Here is a 22,459-nt window from a genome sequence, read left to right as displayed (position 1 = left end):
AAATAAGTGCCATTCTATATAAGGGTAAGGAATGCATCAACAAAACCCAATATGAACTTCCTTTCTTCGTATTTCCAGGATGGAAACATAGCGACATAGGATGAAGAGAGGAGCATAAGACTAGAGTCCCAATCTCTGATGACCAAAACTCTCTGAAGCTGAGGCAGCAAGGAAACTTACCAACTTTCACCCACTAACAAGATATGTAAGGTAAGTGTCACTTAATCTTTGTGGGGCCTGAATTCTCTGGAAAAAGGATGGGGAATGAAGTCCCAAAACTGCTTCATTTACATGCCCAAGTATGGACCATATTCACAACTTTTCCAAAGTAGCTTTTACCTAGCTCCTTATTCCTTATTTATTAGCATGTGCTCTTCAGAGCCCTGGGATTTTGCAGAAATGCCTCAGAGACAAGGAATAGGAGCAGCTAGGCACTTCTGAGAAGGCAGGGCTTGTCCCACCATGCCGCTCCACTTCTAGATGTTTTATAAATGAGGAGACTAAGATTTTGTCTAGGGAAAAAGATTTTTGCTAATTTTTAACTACTGCTACAAAAAATAACATTATTTCTAAGTGCCATTTGTGTTTCAAAGTATTTTAAAAATACCAATAGGAAAAGATTCTTCAATAACACCATATACCAATAGGTATGTGTTAGTCTATATAGAGAAATAAAAAGCATCTCAAATTCAGTAACATTGGATTCAATCTTACTGAATTTGAAGAAAACTAACAATTTCTTTCCTATGTACACAGAATTTCTAGACTCTTAAAAGACTAATTTAAAAAAATTATAAAAGAAGGCACACTTCAAGCCCCTTGAAACTTTTACACATCACTATTTTTTAAACAAGAAAGGACACCCTTATTCCATAGTCTTATGCATCAGAAAGATGACTTTACCTTCTACCAAGAAAACTGATCTCTCATGCTACAATAATACATTTTTAAATTACTGCTACAGAAACTTAAGGGCAAAATTTTACAACTTTTGAAAGATGTCAATACCCAAATTCTGAATATCTTCAGTTTCTACATGTGTGGTTTAGGGTAAATCAAGTAGTAACATTTAAGAAATCATAAAATCTTGTCGGTAGTCTAACTAGTATAGTCTCTTTGACCTCGGAGTTCCATTAAAATATAATTTATTATAATTAAGTTTTAACAATGTTCCATGAAAATGTTTACTGAATTGGAATTAATAGAATATCTAAATCATAAGTAAGGCAAGGGTATTATACCAAAGAGACAAAATAGAGTTAGAAATTAAAAATCTGAACACTCTGAAAACAAAAATAAAAACATTAAATGTGCACCACACTGTTCTCTATGTTAATAATTGCCACATGACGTGCATTTTGTAGATAATCCTGTCTAGTATCCTAAAAAACATATACCCACCTTCAGGAAAATTATCTAATATTAATGTATAAATAAAATGCCAAGAAAACACCCACACCACATATAACATGCAACTAATACACCAGTCATGCTCAACTGAAAAAACATAAGAGAAAATAAAGGAGAGAGAAAATGAAATTACGACATAATTCTAAAGTACTTAGATGGATTCAATCTGAAGTCCTAATGTCTATTTAGTTTGTATTTAAGCCTTTATAGCTTTTCACCCTAAAGTATAAATGTTAACACAGAAAAAAAATCTTCACCTCTTAGGTTAGAAAGCCATTGATATGGTAAAGCACCTCTAACAATATTGGAAAATAATTTTTGTAGCATTTTAATAAAGGACTGTGTTTTTGTTGGTCTTGCCTTGAAAATCATCAACACCATCAAAAGAGGTCAACTCTACAGTATCGGAAGTGTTCCTGGAGAGAAATGTTTTAGCTAAACTATTACTAAACATAATAAGAGATAATAAGTTATTTCAGAAATAACTCTTTTTGTTGTTGTTTTTAGAAATAACTCTTCTAAGAGTAGTTTTTACTATCAATCTTTTCAAAACAATGACATCAACACACTGAATCGCTCTTCAAAGACTATGCTGTATTTTTTGCTTGTATTTTATTCTCAAGTTTATATTCAGTACTAACTTTGAGATTGATTTTTGACACAGATGAAGATAGGATATTATAGACTACATCAACATTTACTTAACCAAGAAATCTCAGTCTTGAATTTCACTGACTGGGGGCTCATTACACTTGACCAGACTCCTTCAGAGTCATGGCCAGCTGACTCTGGGCATCTGAGGCCATAAGTACAGCAACAGTTCTTTACATTTTTCTTGTACAGAAAGGAGCAGTGGCAGCTTCAATGGGTGATGAGGTCTGACAACACTCTACTAGGTAGAGATATCAAATTTCTCTCTAAATACTTGGGTGACAGGGTGAAAGTCCATTCAATGGTAAGCTACAGATGAGTCAAATCTTCCGAGCAACAGAAAGAAAGATGGGAAAGGAAAGGAACCAAGAGAGGACAGGAAAGTGCGCGTCTGCCCTCCAAGCACTCCATTGGGCGCACTGGGCAGGTCTGGTGGCAGCACTGCAAGTTCTGTGGGCATCCAGCAGAAATATCCACTCTAACGTGGAGCCTGCCAATGTGGTTCAAAAATCCACTGGTGACCAAATTTCTTCTCAAGAAGTCCACAGCGGCATTCTGTCTTCCTACTGTCCCTAGTGTTCATCTAGAAGCGGGGAGGCCACGACAAATGGAGAGGTCACTGCCATTACCCAGAGCACCCCCAGGGCATATGACAACTACGCAGCCTACTTCTACTACTATTTTGTTTCCCTCTTTGATTATGCCTTAGAAGTATAAGCTATACTAAGGTTTAAAAATATACAGTAAGAGTAGCTGTGGACAAGCTGGAAACCAAATTTAATATTAATAGGAATCATCAATATAGCAATGACTTGGTTTCTTGACTAATTTGAGTATAGGTACAGCTTACTTCAAAGCTGATCGACTCCAAAAATAATATTTACCACAAAAACAATTTCTGTAAAGCAAATCTTGCATCCTCTAATTTTCCAAGTGAAACATGAACTAGGGGAAAATAATACCAGCTGAGTCAAAAATTTTTATTAAAAAGAAATCCATAAAAGGACACAGCAGGCACTGTAAGTACAATCAGCCTATTTTTCCTAATGAAGGCTGTGTTAGCCACCTCACTCTCCTCAACGGGCCAAGGAGTGGGCTGTGTTGCCATTCCCAACTTCACCACGTCAGCCCAATGCCACTGTGGATACCACAGGACTTCCTCCCTTCAGGGCCACAGATCGTAGAACTGGTTCCCCTCTATACTTTCTAATCTTGATATTTATGTGTATCTTATAAGAGAGGTGCATTCATTCACACTTTCCCATTAAAACCCGCAGCTTAAAATACAAATTTCAGCATAATTCTTTCAGTTGAGACCAAATGTTTTATGAAATGAATGTTTCCAAGTCACTTAAATATGGTTTTATTGTGGTATGTACAACCACGACCTACATACCTAGATTGGTATAGTTTCCTCTCTCCTTTAATAGTTATCAGCACCAGAAAAAAAAAATTGATAACATAATTTCTAGCTACTTTGGTAAATAAAAAAACAGGATTCAAAGAATCAAATGAACAAAAACATCAGGCTACAAATAAACACAACATTTAGTCAGTTACCATACCTGAATATCCCCAGAGAAGTTGTTGTGCTAGAATATAATTAAATCCAATCTTAGAAAAAGCCAGAATTGTCACAATTTCACATGATGGCTACAGAAATCATTCTACATCTTAAGATAACACTGTCTATGGAATCTTACACATGACTATGTAAAAGAAAAGCCATAAACAGAACTCCAAATAAAGCAAAATATACATTTAAGACTTTAAATGTATTTCAATGCACACTAAATTCAACTATATAAAGGGTGGGAAATCTTCGTTCAGAAAGAAAGCAAAGAAAGGAATATGAACTTGTATGGATAAATTACATTTCCATAGCATAAATAAAGTCATTTAATAAGCTCCCAATGTGCTTTATGCACAGATGAGTATCACGTGATATTTGGATATTTCAGGTAAGAATTAAGAAAGGGAAGGGGCACCTGGGTGGCTAAGTAAATCCAACTCTGGATTTTGGCTCAGGTCACGCTCTCAGGGTCATGAGATTGAGCCCCACCTCAGGCCCCATTCTGGGTGTGGAGCCTGCTTGAGATTTTCTCTCTCCCTCTCTTCGTCCCTCCCCCTCTTAAAAAATAACTAAGAAAGAGAAGACATCTAACTTATAAGGTAAATCACTCCATAAATTGGTAGTACCTCTATAAAGTAAGTATATAATTTTTGGAGTTATCTCCATAAAGTAAATATAATTTTGACTCTATGATTTTAAAAAAAGGGAGGTTTTATCATATATTTCCACAGTTTGCTTATGGTAACCACCAATAATCCAAACTTCAAAGAATTCTCCATGGCCATCGAACACCTCCCTCTGCCCAAAGCAAGCCATTTCTTGGCTCAAGTACATGTCCACGGCTCTGTGAACATTTATGAATTTGGGTAACTTAGGCTACACTTGGCAGCTAACACAGAGACCATGCTCTTACCAAAGGAATTTAAGCTCTTCTAATCTGAACATTCTTCCAATTACTTTAGAGGCATTTTGTCAGTCAGTATTGACTGAGCACTAGAGACAGAGAAATAAACAAGACACATGACCTTAAACTACGTCTCATAGTCTAACAGGCAAGATGGGTATTAGATAAATTATTATAAATGATTAAACAGGTATACAGGTATGGTACAAATGCTACAAGGAGCATAGTGTGCCACAAGGACACACTGGCCATGAATGAGACAGCCGAGCCTGAGGGAGCAAGACTGGGGGAGGGGGTAGAGGAAACCATGTACACCACACCTACAGGAGGAAAAGAACAGCCTGTCCCCCAAATATGAGAAAGATCAATGGAGACAATAAGAGAGAATATTGATAATAATCACAATAATATCAAACACTGATATACCCTTTCCATGTACCAGGCATCTTTATAACACCCAGAAAATGGAGCCACATAATGAAGGGCCTCATATGAAATGTTTAGGATTTGGTCTTTGTTCCAAGGAAAAAGGGGAAGCCTTTGCCAGATTTTCAGGTAAGAAGTGAGAACGTATTTTGGAAAGATAATCGTAACCATACTATCACTCTATTAACTAGAGAAGCAAGAATGGGTGTGGGGAGACTTTCAAGGTTACCCCCATATTCAAGGTGAGACATGCTGGCCACCTGCGGGGAGGGGGACTGGGAGACTTCTTAAAACAGGGCCCTTCTGCCTGACAGTGAGCTGTGAGTGTAGTAACCCAGACATTCTCATGGTACAAATCCTGCCTCCAAATCTCTGGGATGTTGCTAATCTATATGCCTGAGGTTGGCACCTGACATTGCTACTTCTGCTGAATATTTCTGCACACTTCTATGAGATTGTCTCTGCAATGAGTACTGTAAATCCTCACAAAGTAGCGTCAACGTGGACAAGGCATACAAGCTGTCTCTCCAGATGTGATGTTTGCGGTCTTTCCTCTAAATGTCTGAGACAGAAGCTGGGCCAGTTCCTCTGTGAGGTCCCTCAAGCTGCCACCCCTCTTCATACTGACTCTCTTCCCAGCATCTGACACAGAAGCCATCCCACTAAATGGAGGTATTATTCACATTGCTGTCCCCACTGGACTGTGAGTTCCTTCCACTTTTATTCTTCATCACATTGTCTCCACCCAGGAGGATGCCTGGTATACACAGGGGAACCTCCGACAAATGTTTACTGGGAGTCTTGATCATGAAACAGAGCAAGGTGTGACACCATATGTAATAAGTAAATACAAAAAATATTTTGAATATAAATAGGATCTTGGTGCTAACCTAACCTAGCAGGCACTCTTACCATTTGTCTGATTTAGCTTTTTTTTCTATTTATTTCCTCCAAAACCCACCTACCTGCTCTTCTAACTCTTCTCCAAATTCTGATAGTTAAGCATTTACTCAAGTAACTTAACAAATAACTCAAATGACGATGACAACATACACTCGATTATCTCACAATTATGAAAAGCAAGTAAGAGGACAGAAGATACTCATCTGGAAAGGAAAGAGTAAATCACAGGCACAATCCCAGGGATTTAATTGCCTTTTCATCTTTGCGCCCCTGTCCCCTGCAACAACATCCAAAGCCCAGCATGTGGAATCATGAACATGTCCAACCAGACTTGTCAAGCAGGCACTGGAAATACAAAAACAAAATAAGGGATGGTCCCTGCTCTCAAGGATTTTACAGTCTAGCCCAATAAAATTATGATCCTGATCAAGGAGAGAGGACTAAATGGACTATGTACCGAGCTCCCTGAGCCCAGCAGAGATATCTACCGCAGAGGTGCAAGGCCAGGGTGGGCGTAGGGCAGCCCACGTGAAAGGCAGCTTCTTAGAGGACACGTGTGGGCTGAAGAGTCAAGGATGAACACAAGTCAGAGTGGCAAAGAGGAGGGTGGAGAGAGTGTTCTAAGCTAAGGGAACACCACATACAAAAATACAGATGTGAGAAAACTTTCCTTCAGGTAAAGACAATCACCAAGCATCCACCTTAAAGCAATCCCTGCACTATGTGGTGGTGACAAGTGTCTTTGCTCTCAGGAGACAAATGGAGTGGTAAGTTCATCCAACTACAAGTGCTTAGGAGGGGGACAGTAAATGAACCAAAGCCAACGAGATGGCAAGTTTACAATCAGGGAAAGCCCTGTTGCCAACACAAACAATACTAGGTCCATCCTGAAAGAATCCGCGTCCACTGGGAATGCCGAGCAGGGGAGGGACATGACCCAGTGAAGGGTGAGGAATCTGTGAGGAGGGACCTATGCTACAATGGTGACAGCCAAAGAAGAGAGAGCCAGGAAGCAGGGCAAAGAGATTTCAGGATAGGACAAGGACTCAAGTCAGGAAAATGTTGATTCTGAGATACTCATAGAGCTCCAAGTGCAAAATGATAACAGCAGCCACTTCATCAGTATCCTTATATGACATCTGTACCACGCGATTGCCCAAGTAATGACCAGGATGAGTAATGTACCACGACAACACCTTCCAATGATCTGCCCTGCTGCAATACTGCAAAACTGGACCAAACTCAATTAGAAAGTTGTGACTGCCTGCCATCCTTGATTCATCTCGTATCTCATTTCATTAACTTTGTAATAAAGCAATCTTGCATTTGATGTCATTAAATCTTGAGGGCCTCACCTAGACTCTCATGAAGGAGGTTATTATATTACCATGTTACTGATTAGAAAACAGGGCTCAGAGAGGTTGGCTAATTTATCCAAAGTCACACAGTGGAGGAATCAGGTGTGAACCAGGCATGTAACCACTATACCACAGTGCCCCTCTCATCACTGGGGTGGCAACTGGAGATGTGGCAGTCCTTCCTCAGGTATGGTGGCAGGGGTGTGGGCTGTGTGGGGAGACAGAGTGAGAGCGAAATGGAAGAGCTAAGAGCCCCCACACTAGTCCATATTCAAGGGGTAAATTCAGGAGTAGGGATTCACAAATAACTCCAGGAAGCAGGCAAAGAAGCATAAAGACACTAAAAGAGAATGGTGTCATGAAGCCAAGGAGCTCAGAAAGGACATGAGCAGCATCCTCTAAGCTTCACGGAGATTAGGTAAAAGCAACCACATAAGTCCACTGGATTTAACAATAAAAAAGTCATTAACTGGTGACCTCAGCCTGGCAATTTTATTGGAAATCTAGCAGAAGCAAAGGCTCATCTGCCGTGCTAACAGATGAGGAGGAGGTACAGACCATAGGCATATCCTATTCTTTCTAGAAGCTGGACCATGGACCAGGACAGAATACAAGAAAGGTAATCAAAGTCAAGTCTGTTCTGTTTTCCCCAAAATGGGATACACAGAAACATGTTTCATGCTAACAGCAAAGGGGCAGTAGAGGCAAACGGTGAAAGCAAAAGCAGTTACTCAATATTTAGCTCAGGACTCTAAATGTGATACAAGTACCACTATCAAATGAGACAGATTCTATCAGAGCTCTGGAGTCAGAGAAGCACCCACTGCAGAGAAAAAATACCTCATGTTACAATTCCATGCAACAGCACTTTCAAAACCAGGCAACCACTTGTTACTGATAGTGAATAAACAGAAGTCCACAGTCTGTATGTCAGCAAAACAGCCACATAACCATTATATAGGGTAAAAAATTAAAATACTAAATACAAACTCAAATGTTGTACATGTGTGATGCTCCCCACCACATGAAGGGAGCTCTATAAAAATGACACGGCCTCTCCCCTCCAACACTCACTCATCCCCTCCATTTGCCCCACGCCATCCGACAGCGGAATGACTGATCTGACTGGTAACTTCAGAAAAAGAATCTGCACGTTTCTAGGAAGCCTGGGGGGCGGGGGGGTTCTCCCCCACACTGCGCTGTGCAGGGCAGGACCCATGTAGGACAGCCTGGAGTCTTCCACGCGGCCTGTGCATAGACCAGTGAGCTGATCTGGATGATTCTGGATCAAGGGCAGAAGCAAGCCACTGTCCCCAGCCATGATCTCCACTACCAGAATTATCAGGACGTCAGAGGTGATCTGTGACGTTTATCTGCTGGACTCCTCTCAGGGCATCTCTTTACCAACTCAGCTCTCAGAAAAACAAAGCAAGGGTTTAACTTACTGGATCCTCATCAGGCTCTACATCATAATACCCCCCAAACGTTAAAACTGTTAAAGGCAACAAACTAGTATGAAAAATTACTTTTTGCCTGGAACTAATTGTACAAAAATAATAGGGAAGATGCCCAGGAGGCAGGCACCTATCACCCATGGGCCAGATAAAATACTGAAAAGGCCAGAGGTTAGGATTACTTAATAATCATGAGAATGGTAGCATACACTTTAACTGAGATAAAGAAAAGTGACCTTGAAGATAATGTCTGGGAGAACCAAGCTATACATTATGGGTGACAAGCAAAAACAGTCAACATGTCCCATCTAGTGTAACAGTCCAGAGAAAATTAACAAAGAACCAGAGAAAAAACAGTGCTTATGGTATAATTCCAAAAAACAAATCAGAATCCAAAGTAGATACCCAAAGTACAAAGACACAACTTTACAAAAATGTCAAATTATGTCAGTAAATGTATAAACTTAACTCTTCCCCAAAAATATAACAACAGGTACTCCCACTTAAGGATGAACAGGCAGGTTGTGGCCATGCCCTGTGCCACATGGTATCTAAAAAGTTTCCAGTTAAAGCAGTATTATTCTGTTGGATTTGTACCCTTTTCACCTGATTTGGTTCTAAAAAACTTGAATAACTGGGCTGATTTCCAAATCCATATCCACCTGAGAAACTACTAGCCCTTAACAAAAACATTCTCTCCAAAAGAAAGTAATATAACACACAATGAGAAAGAATGATCTATAACTCAGCTACCCTGGATGGATCTCACAAACATAAGAGGAAGTCAGAGAAACAGACACGGCACATATCGCATGATTTCCCCTTTCAGAAAGCACAGTAACTAGCTGAGCTAATCTGTGCTACTAGACTCCAGGATCACGGTGGGAGTGGTTAGGACCAGAGAGGCAGAGTATGGGTGTGGGCAATCTTCTGGGTTTTGATCTACATGTATTTGGTTTATAAAACTGCACTGAGGGGCACCTGGGTGGCTCAGCAATTGAGCGTCTACCTTCAGCTCAGGGCGTAATCCCAGGGTCCTGGGATAGTCCCACACTGGCCTCTTTGCAGGGAGCCTGCTTTCCCTCTGCCTGTGTCTCTGCCTCTCTGTGTCTTTCATGAATAAATAAAATCTTAAGTGCACTGAACCTACATTTATGACATGTACTCTTCTGTATGTACATTATATTGCAATGTGCAGTTTTTAAAAGAGACTGTCATACAGATTCTGAAAAATAAGGATTTCTAAAACTTTGGAGAAAAGAACAGTAGGGTTATAGGAATCCAAGTTTAGACTCCCTCAAAGGCTTTGAAGATGACCATTCCCAATTCAGTGAATAATCTGGATAGTGGAAAGATCCACATCCAATTCCTTGCTCACAGTTATAGATCCTTATGGTAACAGCACTGCAGATTCCTCTTCCTTGGGTCTCGCCTGGGCTCATCCTTAGCTCGCTTCCCCCATCCCAACTCCTTTCACTTTTATTTAAATGAGTCAAGATGTACAATGACCAGCAACTTTCCTTTAGTCATTTTCCTTCAGAAGAAAAGAGCAGATGCAATAAAAGACAATGCCACAAAAAATGTGCTTTCTAACCTTAAACAATGGGACAAACCCAGAATTTTTCAGGGCAATATCTGACTTAGAAAGAAAGAGCTCAAGCAATGGTTTAATAAGGGCAAGGATGCTCACAAAAGTTGAAAGATACTATTAAACTGAGAACCATGGTGATTTTTTTCTCCCAAATCACTCTGTCTCTCCCTAAAAAGAATTCTCAATAAAGGACATCCTTTGCCAAGACCTCAAGAGTCCCCTTTCCTGACACTTTCATGTGTCTGCAGCTGGAGGCAGTGCAGACCTGGAGCCGACCCAGCATGGTCACAAGAACTCTGAGGACAGGGTGGTACGGGTGACACAAAGCTGGCAGGTGCAAGACCAAAGCTCCCCACACACATGAGCTTCTGACCTGGAATCAAACTTTCCTCTTCGTCTCTATGCAACCCAATCAACAACATCTGTGCTACTACTATCCGGGCTACAAAATGGGAGACTTAGGTGTGCATGTGAGAAAGGAAATGGGAAAGCATTAAAAGTTGTGTAAGAAATTACCATATGTGTACACCACCCTCCCATGACAGAAGAGGTTCTGAAATACAATACCCGACTTTTGGACTCTTTTAGAATCTAGTACTGAAATGCCTTAAAATCTAACAATTACGTTAGATTGAACCAACTGAAATTGCTAACTTACAGGTCTAGAATGGAAAACTCTTGGCAATTTCATATTGGCTCAACTTCAAAGAAAAATTATAAAAACTTAATATTTTTAGCAATAGGTTTATTTAAAAAAACAACAGAACAACTATAATACCTCGGGTTTGGGCAGCTTCCTTTAAAGCAGCGATGAGGTGAGGCTTCAAGCTATCCAAAATGAACCTTCCTTCAAGACCTGGGAAAAGGGACCTAAAAAGTGAAAGGAACACAGCAATTATAACCTTCTAACGATTCTAAGGTAAAGTAATTCAATTTTGTAATTTCAAGTCAGTTAAATGTTCTATTTTACATAGAATTATAATGCACATACCAAATCACACTATAATACTTTTTTGATTGAATATTACTTAGGCTTCACTTTAAAATATGGTGGCCTCATGCACCATATCCAAGTCCAAGTAGTCTAAACATCTTAGATAAAATCACCTTTATTTTCTGAGATGACATACACATCCTCAGTTAAATTAATGTACTATCCTCATTAAATGTCATCAAAATAATTCATTATAGACACATCTTACTTCGTTATCATTAGTACTTTATAACCATTGTTTTCAGGGTCCTGTTACTGAGATTTCCAAGAGAAACACCTGTTCAGTACGTTTCTGGCTGACCAACATTTCAATGCTTTTTCACTTTAGGATGTAAAAATGTGCCTTACCATAGTTTAACAAAGGATTTCTGCAAAAGTCTTCCTGACTACAACATCTACATGGATGAACAATGGATTTCACAATAAAGGAGAGGGAGGGAGGGGGAGAGAGGAAGCGGGGAGGGGCCCTCAAGGGAACGAGCACTGCAGAAGCATGAGCTCTACCTTGGATAGTCTTCTGAGGTAATATAAATAACATCTTGATCTGATACGGATGAGGAGAAGGGCACAAAATTTCCATTTTGTAAAGGCAGCAGCTCTAAGCCCAGAAGTTCACTATAGGCCTGGTCAGAAAGCACGAATTCCAGAAGGTGAAGCTTGTCTTGGGCACCACCGGGGTGCGCAGACTTCCTCAAAACCTGCCGCACCCAGGCGGGAGTCACCTTCCTCACAGGTTTGGCACTGGAGGCAGCGAGCTGAACGGCAGCAGCGAGGTTGGCGGGAACCTTGACAATATGCTTCCCTGAGCTCTGGAGGTAGCTGAGCACACTTTTCGTGCATTCCCAACTTTCGTCCAGTTCCGAGAAGTAAGCCTGCTCCAACTTGACCCACTGGTTGCTAAGGGAATACATGACTGCGTTCTGGAACAGCTCGTTAAACAGAGGCTCTAACACCGGCTGCCAGTGCACCCTGACCTTGCTCACATCAGGCCAAAGCTTATAGATGAGGTCAACTGACAAGGGAAAATCGGAGCTCCTTTCGGTCTCCAGACGTTTTATGGAATCTAAGATGAGAGTCGCATAGGCTTTAGGGACAACAGTCATGACAAGAAACTCATTCCACAGGGCTGCAGGGTCTCTCCACTGGTCCAGCTCTCGCCACTTGATGCTTCTGCGATTGTCAGTCAGGCCAAAGAACCCACTGATATGAACGGGAAGGCCTGTTTTGCTCTCCTCACCTGGCGGCAAAGGCAGAAAACAGAAGGCTTTTCCTGAGAAATCAGCTGTTGCTCCTTTTTCTTCATCATCTCTCGATAAAGACATGGCTATTCCAATGATTGGGACAAACTTCAGTTCATCAGCTAGAGAATCAAGTTTACCGCTAATCCCTCGCCCGCCCACACTGTTACAGACCAGCCACGATGTTTTCTGCGCGTCCTTAGTGCTCTCATCTTCTAAAACTATGTTTATGTGATATGTGACACAGGTGATGCTATTGCTTGGAATCTTTCTACAATAGTTACTTATTGCAGTTTCCAGGATCTTTACAGAATTGGGCCGCTCATGTTTCAGGGCCTTATTTTCACTAGCAGTCACCCTAAACACCAGTTTCTCAGTTCCATCGGCCTCTCGGACATGTAAGGAGACATCCTGCACACTCTTCAGGAAGAGCAGCACTGTGTCTGCATCTGCCCTGAAGGAGTCAAACAACTCAAGAACCTTCTGCTTATTGTAGAGGTTACTACTAAGCTGGGAGGGCTGTAGGCGAAGAGGGAAACGGAAAAACGTTCCTGGAAAATTGGCATTTACAAACGTTTCCTTGGTGCTTCCAAAAATGCCAATAAATGGCGCAAACTGGTCCGAAAGTTCACTAATTTCTTTGCTGTCATCTTTGAGATTCCAACATTGGCCTGATTCATGTGGACCAAAAAGCGTTTGATGAGGATCTAGCATCCCAATCTGATCACCACTAAAGATACAAGGAACATCTGTAAAGAAAAATTCAACAGTCATGATTGATGCTGAAATTTAATGGACAGCTGTAACTATGATGCATAGCTACTATCAAGATATCATATGTGGAAAAGCATAAACCATAAAGTGACTTTAACACAGATTTATCTAATAACAAACTAAATTTAGCTTCAGAAATGTAATTCTCTGCATATGAAATATAGTAATTTCGCTTTTGAATCAGTCAGTACCAGGCAGAGAAACCTGAAATGATTACTGTGAAATACCTACTAAACTATTAAATATGTAAAGGGTATCTGTATATTTGTACTCAGCCTCCACAGCCACCTGAACACAACTATACAAAAGAGTTGCATCCTATGCTCAAAATAAAAATTTTACTCAGATTCTCTGAAAAGAGGGGGAGAGAAATCACAGCACAGGTGACTCTGCCCACCATGTAACTCAGTTAGCAAAGGCCCTGGAGTGAGTGTTCACAAGCCCCCCAGGTGGCCTCCACCCCTGTGCTTCTCACACTGAGCACACCTCACCATGCAGAACCTAAACCCAGTGCTGCTCAAGACACATTTTTTGTATAGTATGGCTCCTAAAGCCAAGAGCAACTATTTCGCTTATTTCTCAACCACAGACAGAATACGGAGACACTGGCAGAGAAACTAGATGTGTCAGGTGCTCTCTACTTAGAGAAATTCTTCACCATGGTGCCTTCATAAGGACTTCAAGTCCTTATAAGTTTTGACAGGTTTTGCCTCACATGCTGACTTTAGCATCAAAGCTTCATGCACCTTTAGCACCTTTAATATTTAAGGTTATCCACATAAGGCAGAGCCGTCACAACCACGGACCCCTAAAATTTCAGATATTTTAAGTAGGAAATGTGACATCCACCAACCCAGCCACTCAATCGATCAACAATGTGGTGGGATGGCACTCTGGGCTACACTCCCTTTACATCGTGTCTGCACTCCAAAATTATTAAAATAATTTTCACTGAAATTATGTCAGAGACTCCTGATGGTTGTAAAGCATAACGCATGACCTTTGCAAATTCTCAGATTATAGAACAGCACTCCAGTTAATACTGTCCGACATCAACATGCTCATTCTCAAGCAAGGAACATCCAGAGATATGCAGACGTTCACAGTCAGCTAGACTCTCTGACTACAAAATCATTCCTGCACAACAGTCTCCACGTTTAGGCAACTCACAAGCATGCCCCTATAAAATTTTAAAACTTCCACATGTCACACACCTGAGGGGTAACTCGAAAATGGTTGAACACATCAACGTTAACGTTCATGTATAATTGTGACATAAATTTAATATATTTGTGTTATACAATATACTATAATAATGTAAATGCAATAAAAATATAGGCTTACTAAAACCAACCTTATAATGGGGGTGACTCAATGTCCCACTTGCCAAGGACAGCCCCAATTCAGGTCAGCTGTTAGGGAATGATACCATCCACCCTCTTCCACTCTGACAGGTGTCCCAGTTTGAACAATAAACTATATGGTCACCCAAGCTATAGCTATAGCTCTGCCAGCTAGCTCAGTCTCTCTTTTGCAAGTTCAAAATGCAGAGTTTGAAACTAAACCACAGCCAAGTGCCAATTCCACAAAAAACTTTTTATCACAAACTATGGTAAATACTGGTTGCTTTGACTCTGGAAGAATAGCCATCTTAGAGATATCTACAGGAAGAGTTTCAAGCACTTCTTATGTAACTCTGAACCAGACTCCTCATATTCTTTCTAGAAACAAGCATGATTTAAAAGTAATCTTTACAATACTCAAAAGTTTAAAAAGAGCAAAATTTTTATGAGGAAATTGTTGAGAAACCAGAATCAAAGATCTTCACTTTGTTATTCAATACTACTGAGCATTATACTTTCTCTTTAATCTCCTAGTATTTAAAGATATGTACAAGAAAATCTGTGAAAATCAGTTTGTCTGACTCAAAGATATTCAGTGTAAAATTTTTTAGAGCAGAAACAATTTGTGTAGGCATTTCAAGAGCTACGTTTCAAATCTCATATAAAATGGATTAATATATACTATTACACTGAGCCCACCAGATCATGACATTAACTTTTAGCATCACATGAGGAAACTTTGGTATGCTGACCATGGCAACTTTAGAAAACTCAAAACACATTGGTATTTCACTGGCATACTCCTTGCTGCTGCCAGAGAATTTGAAAAAGATGCCTTTTAAAACAGTATCATCTCCAAAGTTAACCAAATAAATTACAAAAGACAGGTTAAAATAATTTTCACAACCATGACTGAAAAACCAAATACTATACCTGTTATATGATAGACAGAATTAAATCCAATTCCAAATCTTCCAACCTTCAGGGGGTCGTCCTTTTTCCTACTTCTTGCTATTTCCTGAATGCCATGCCAGTCCTCTGGAGTGAAAACTGCATTGTTGTATACATACAGAGCTGGCCCTGGGTGTTAAAATGCACATGCATAGAAACATAATAAAAAATTTTTAAAAGTAAAATACACACGCAGGTATTCAGAAAGAAGTAAGCCATGGCATTCAGTCCTCTTTCAAGAGCTTCCCCTACATAAAACTGCTTATTCCGTAGAAGATAAGAGAAGTGAATAGAATTACCGGATTTTACACTATAATTCCAATTTTCATAATAAAAATAAAAACACAAACTTAATGGTAAAAATCGCTAGCAGAAAGAAAAAAATATTGCTGGCCAAAACTCCAAAAAGGAAAAATTAAGGATGCTATGATCCTTAGACATCCAAACCACAGAGCAAACAAGGAAATTAATCACAGTATACTATTACTATACAAAATTTATTCCTAAATGGCATATTTAATTTTTTTTTGTAAATGGAATAACCTATAAATGTACTAAGGAGACTTGCTATTTTAAAAAACCTTATTAATGTATTATTTCATATGGAGAAAAATAATCCTGAATAATAATAATAAACAATCAACTTGTTTTTGTCAGCCTCTGGATTTTTTCTGTACAAGCCATTACCTGTATAACTAAAACAATCATTAATGTGACAGATTTTAAAATCAGCACTTTGGAATAATACTACCCTGTCTCCAAAACATTCCTTTAAAAAGTCATCATTAAAACTCAAAATATTTGAATTTAAAATGTGAATTGATAATTCAAAATACTTTTAAAACACCCTTTTGAAACTTCAGAATCTCTAACATTCTTTGAATATGTTTAATTATAGTAATTCATCATATTTAAAACACTGTTCTTTTAAAGAGTTACTGAAATATAACATACAATGAAGTGCAAAGATCCTAAGTGTACAGCTCGATGAATTCTTACAAAGTGAAGAAACCTGTGGAACTCTCACCCACATGAACAAAGAGAGCCCTCCCAGCTCCCCCAGAAGCTTCTCTTCACTCGCCTATAAATTCGAGCTCAGATACGGGGACACTGGCCCCTGCCTGTTTTACAAAAATGGCCTGGTGCTGTGTGTCAAATAGTGTAAGAATGGACAGGAGAGTCGCCCAGACTGCGAGGCCTTTCCGAGGAGGAGCATGTGGTAGCTGAAACAGACGCTGGATTTCAGACCCAGCTCTACCGTTACCACCTGCATCACTTCAGGCGAAAGGAAGTCTTGAAGGCTCAGTCTCCTCGTCTGCTCATCTATAAAGTAAGGAGAACAGTACTGCGTTGCGAAGAAGTGTGGGAGCTCAAATGACACAGTACAAAGGAGGGCCAAGCACAACACCTAGCACAGAGTCAACGCCTGAACGGTCAGATCCTGTTCCTGTTGGAGTCATGGGTGGTACCCAACGCGGTGAGTACTTACAATTAGCAAGATATTACTACAGGAATCTTAATACAGTAAGTATCCTATTAGCCAATGATAGCCAACGACAGCCAGTCGAGAGTGGCATCTGGTGAACAGTGTCTGGTCCTGCCAACTCCAAACCTCCACTAAAAATACCTATGAAGACACAGAAACGGGAACCACAGAAACTCACAACGCCGAACACCGAGACCAGAATCTGGAGAGAACCTGTGTAACTGGAAGGGCTACGGAAGGGAATCAGAAATCCAGCAGCGAACACGCCACTAACATTGCCAGGAGCAGAGCAGAGCTACCCGCCTGAAGGAAGACCTCCCTTCCTTCCCACTGTCAACCCGAAAACCCTTTGCTGCCCAGCTGCTTTTACAAAACATTTGTCAAATTACAAAACAATAGATGCAGGTTCTTACAAATTCAAACAAAGTAGTACTTCTCATAAATAAGAATTTCCTCCTCACATCCTCCTTCTCCAAGCCTTACTGACGCACCAAAACCGTCTCCCGTCCAACACCGTCAGTGAGCTCCTAGCAGGAAGGAGACAGGTGACAACCACCCGTCACCCGGAACTGCCAGGAACTATCATGGAACTGCCCTGTACACTGGCTTCTGGAGCATGCCTTACACAGGGGCTAGTCAGTGTCTGAACCAGGTGGCGCTCCGACGAGCCCACCTCAACCAGCAGACAACTGGGCGAGTCAGCTAGATGCTTCGCTGTTCACTGGCTCCTGCGTCTAGCAGGTATAATCCAGTTCTTAGTCCACGATTTTAATCATGGAATTATCTGATTATACTCATCCTGGAATCATACTCATCCTGGAGATTTAATCTTGAATCTCACTGAATCTCCACCTCCACCTTGCAGATCAATTCCAAAATATCCTAATCCACCCTGATTGAAAGGGTGCCTCTGGATTCTGAGAGTGAAGTAACAAAATAAATCTCTTCAGAAAATTTTCTCAAACAAAAGTTATGTAGGAAGGAAGGAAAGGTTAGCAGCAGGCCCGCAATCTACTTTCTCCTTTTAAAAGGGAATAGGGAGAGAGAGAGAACCCAGCCAAATCTCCTTGTATAAATGCTTATGACAGATCTCTGGGCAAACACACTAACACTACCTGCTAGCAGGGGAGCCTAGTGGGTACTTACAGAACCTCCTTATTTTAAGTAAACCTGGAATTTATAGATTTATGAGACAGAACTCCCTGAAAAAGTCACAAGCTATTTAATTATCAGAGAAAAACATGAACTTTTTTATGATTAAAACAGCTCCTTTTGTGCAGGAGAAGGCCTGCATGCATCACTCAGAGTCCACCTCTGCTAACTGTAGGCCCAGCTGTGTCCCACACAGCATGAATGGACCTAGGGGAGGTGCTGGGAGTCCAAGACTTCTCCACACTTCCTTCACTATGTCTCTTCATTAACCACATCTCTGAAATCCTTATTGTGTGAAAATGGGTGCGATCTCCTCATTCCTATGCATTTCAATTTGACAGACTGAGCCTTTTGTCATCTGATTATATAAAAAAGAACAAAAACAAGGTGAACTGAAAAGTTCTCTTCTGCATAACTAAGTATCAATAAAGGGAAACAAAACTAAGATCTAAGATGATACCAGCTAACACAACACTGACATCTGAACACTGACATCTGAACGTAAGAGAAGGACAATCTCAAATATGCAAGAGCGTATAGGGTCCTCATGTTACATAAAGCTATAAAAGATCATTTCTCACTACTTTTATGTGTCCAGGTTCATTTTAAATCAGTTCATCTGAAAATACTTTGAAGAGACTCTCTCTAAATACAGCCAACCCTTGAACACGGGTTTGAATTGCGTGGATTACACAACAATTTTCTTTGATAAGTGTTATAAATGTGTTTTCTTTCTCTTTAATGATTTTTTTTTGCATTTTCTTTCCTCTAGTTTAGCATATTGTAAGAATATAGTATATAATACATATAGTATACAAACTACGGGTTACTATGTTATGGATAAGATGCTTCTGGTCAACAGTAGGCTGTTGGTAGTTAAGTTTTAGGGGAATCAGAAGTTACACATAGATTTTTGACTGCACGGGGGTTGGCACCCCTTACCCCTACAATTTTCCAGGGTCAACTGCACTTATTCACAAATTCAGTTAAATAATCTTGTTTAAAATATTTTTTTAAAAAAAAGAAGTGAAGTCAAGGCTAGAAACAAAAAATCATAGACTTTAGGAAGGAGTTTGATGCAAAACATTTCTAGGATCTCCTCACACTGTCACCTTTATGACTCTATGGTATACACATAATATCAGTGTGACACCAAACATAAAAGTATCACACAAATGAGCTCATTTATCCAAAAAATAACTTGGAGGCAGATTTTATTCTTATTACCATGTATAGGAGAGCAGACTGAAATTAAGCGGGGGCCAGGCCACCCATTTAATCATGATAAGTAAATATGAGGATCAGAGTGAGGGCAGGTAAATCGGTGCCCAGTGGAGACATGCCTTGTGGAGGGCCTGTGCAGGACCAGGATCCTCCTATCCACACCTGGTATCTTTCAACGATGGTTACAATAAATCAGGGAAGCCTAGAACCAGGACTCCTGGCTTAGTACTCCTCTCATTATAAAACTGAACGATGGCAGAGAGACAGCCTGCCCCCATCACCAAGACAGGAGGGGTCAGGGCTACAATGCAGCCTCCTGGTGCATTAGGTCTGTCTTCACCTAACCTGTCTTCACACAACAAACAAGTGTGACTTGGCTATCACAAATCTGACTAAAGAATGAATGTATCAGCTATAATGTTAAATAGATAACGTTTAAGTATTTAACAATTAATGTTGATTACTCTCCTAAATCATAAAACATCTTTTCAAAAATATATGACTTACACCTCTTTACAAGTATTATTCAGGAACATCTGAACCAATCCTTATTTTCAATGATCTTCTATCATATGTAGTCATTCTCTTATATATAATCACATGTAGTCGTATGTATCGTGTGTATCATCCTATTGACTTTTACATTGCACTCAGTTACAGACATTTTTTTGAACACAGCACGTCAGAGTAGGACTAAGGAACCAGCAGTTTACTGGTCATGGTTCTTACTGTCTTTCCTTTCATCATCCTTATTCCCTCATCTCCTTCAATCCTTCTTCCCACCCCACATCAAAACAGCTCAAGGGTACCGTAAAAGTAGAAAAGAATACTTCCTTCTAAATGTAGAGAAGTGGCATATTTGTGGAAAGGGTGTCCTTCTGTCCTCCTAATGATATAACTCACAAGTTCACTGAATAGAATGAGAGGCCCATGCATTTACATTGTTACTTTGAGTTTCAAGATTTTTACTTTGTTCTCTAAAGATACTGACTTGGACTCCTACCCATCAAAAGCAGAGAAATGCATCTGAAAAAGTGGAACTAAGTATGCCAAGAAGTGCGGGACAAGTAAATGGCAGTCGGACTGTATCAGAGTACTGTAAATCACTAAAAATCACCTGTTAACACAAAAAATGAAACTTGTCCTTAATTATTGACTCTTACCCTGATATTGTGCCATATCTTTTGACCAAAGAGTCTCCGTTCCATACTGAGTTTCATCGTATAAAAATTTAACTTCCGTGGCCCCCGCATCTTCTGCATTCTGAATTAGTTCCTAATCAAGAAATATATCAAAAAAAATTTAATAATACAGTAATCCACCACCCATCTTTGAATTTACCCATAACATTTAAAAAGTAATTGTATTTAAGTAACAGAAACTCACTATTGGCATCATTACCTTTAAATGCAGTGGGGATATGACTGCAAGTAATTGTCATAGGCATCGAGAATATGGTTGAGAGCTTGTGAGTCTTTCTCTGATCATACACCTAAAATGTGATTTTTGACTTGCTATCTCCTAGTTCCAAATACAAATCCTGAGACTATTTATAACTCTCTTATTTATGATCTACCCAAAGCCTTTATTCAAAAGAAATTATTCCATTTCCGAGAGCTGCGCAGACTGTTCTCTTTCTGGGACAGGTACTTTATTCTCAAAGCAGTGACTAAACACAGACTTCGATTTATCACTTCCTAACCAAGATAACTTTCTCTTAGGAAAAATGTACCAGTCTTAATGTACCCACTAGTATTCTGCATTCTTGAGAAGTTGAGAGATGAACCTGTCTTTCCCCTGTACTAGAGCCGAAAGCGTCTGCACAGTCAGAACTGACTCATTCCTTTCTCATAAAGAAGATAGTAATGTTATTTGTTTGGTGGATGAGTGGTCGCACCTCCGCAACATAGAAAGAAAAGAGCAAACTGCAAAATCACGCCCATTGGCAACTGCAAAAACATCCTCACAGTCTCACAAGCCCTATCACTTTGGCATGCCTACCAACAACATGTTGGGCGCTGGTTCATTTGAAGGGAGCACCAGACTCTGAAATAAGAGTCCAACTCTTAAAGCCAATGCCATCATCATCAAACTTGAAATGAACTCAAGAAAATATTTCTTGCTTATTCTGGGCCTTGATTAAATTTAGTAAGGCAACTGCCTGGATGAGCTCTGACTTAGATCAAACCAAATCAAATGGTTATATTCACCTTGTATTATTCACCCTAAATGAGGGGAGGGAGCAGTGAAGACAGATAAGAAGTGAGGAGAACTTATACTGATCCTACGGCAATGCCAACAGCAAAACCTTTACCAGACAGGAAAGGGACACAGTGCCCACAGGCCCTGAGACAACAGAAGACTGAGTGAGGGGACAGAGCAGAAGTGGAGAGCTAGTTTTGAGATATGGTATGGTGTTAGTTGACCCAGTGCACACTGAAAGGCTGAGGAGTCCTAGCCCATCTGCTATTGAACCTGGAACAAGAAATTTTGAACCACGCCCTTATCTACATCATCAGCTACAAACTGCTATTTATACATCTGCCTATCTCTCAAAAGATTTTTAAGACCAATCCCTATCGCATTTAGTCTAAAAGAATTCCTAAAAATTAGCAATTTTACTTACATTAGGACTTTATAATATAAAAGACAGAAGAAAGAATTAAATGGGTAGCAAAACACAATGTTACCTATAAAATGATAGGACTTTCGAGGTTGGATCTTGTTTTCATTTGAGTATCTATTTGTGATTTATGTGCATTTTAGGGAGCAGTTATGAAGAAAATGGAACATAAAATCCTAAGTCTCAGACCCCAACTATCAGTTTCCAGCTGAACAAAAAACAAGATAGTATACTTGTTTCTCAAGGGATAGCTTTCAAACTGACTCTGAGAAGAGGCAATAAATGTGCCAATTTGCACATGACTTTGGGCAAGTCAGTAAAATATCTGTGGACCTGTTTCCACAAACATCCGGAAAGGTAGTGGTATTTAGGTCTAGGTATTTCTAAGATTCCTATTAATTAAA

The 22,459-nt window shown here is 39.9% G+C and overlaps 1 protein-coding gene across 3 annotated transcripts in view; it reads right to left on the bottom strand.

The window, feature by feature from the left end:
* The window catches only part of SACS (sacsin molecular chaperone), an 89,925-nt gene that overhangs the window by 13,271 nt on the left and 54,195 nt on the right, over window positions 1-22,459 (bottom strand). For 2 of the 3 annotated variants that reach the window (XM_077868391.1, XM_077868392.1), the window contains 5 exons: window positions 20,596-20,707; window positions 15,553-15,699; window positions 11,769-13,251; window positions 11,049-11,140; window positions 3,627-3,653 (listed from right to left, as the gene is read on the bottom strand). In XM_077868391.1, coding sequence (XP_077724517.1) covers window positions 3,627-3,653; window positions 11,049-11,140; window positions 11,769-13,251; window positions 15,553-15,699; window positions 20,596-20,707 — 1,861 coding nt within the window. The remainder of the gene's footprint in view (window positions 1-3,626; window positions 3,654-11,048; window positions 11,141-11,768; window positions 13,252-15,552; window positions 15,700-20,595; window positions 20,708-22,459) is intronic. The other variant, XM_077868393.1, reaches the window with a different exon arrangement.

The sequence above is a fragment of the Canis aureus genome, chromosome 24 (assembly GCF_053574225.1).
Source record: "Canis aureus isolate CA01 chromosome 24, VMU_Caureus_v.1.0, whole genome shotgun sequence".
Lineage (NCBI taxonomy): Eukaryota > Metazoa > Chordata > Mammalia > Carnivora > Canidae > Canis > Canis aureus.
The sequence above is the reverse complement of the archived record's forward strand: the minus strand, read 5'-3'. Positions and strand labels throughout refer to the sequence as shown.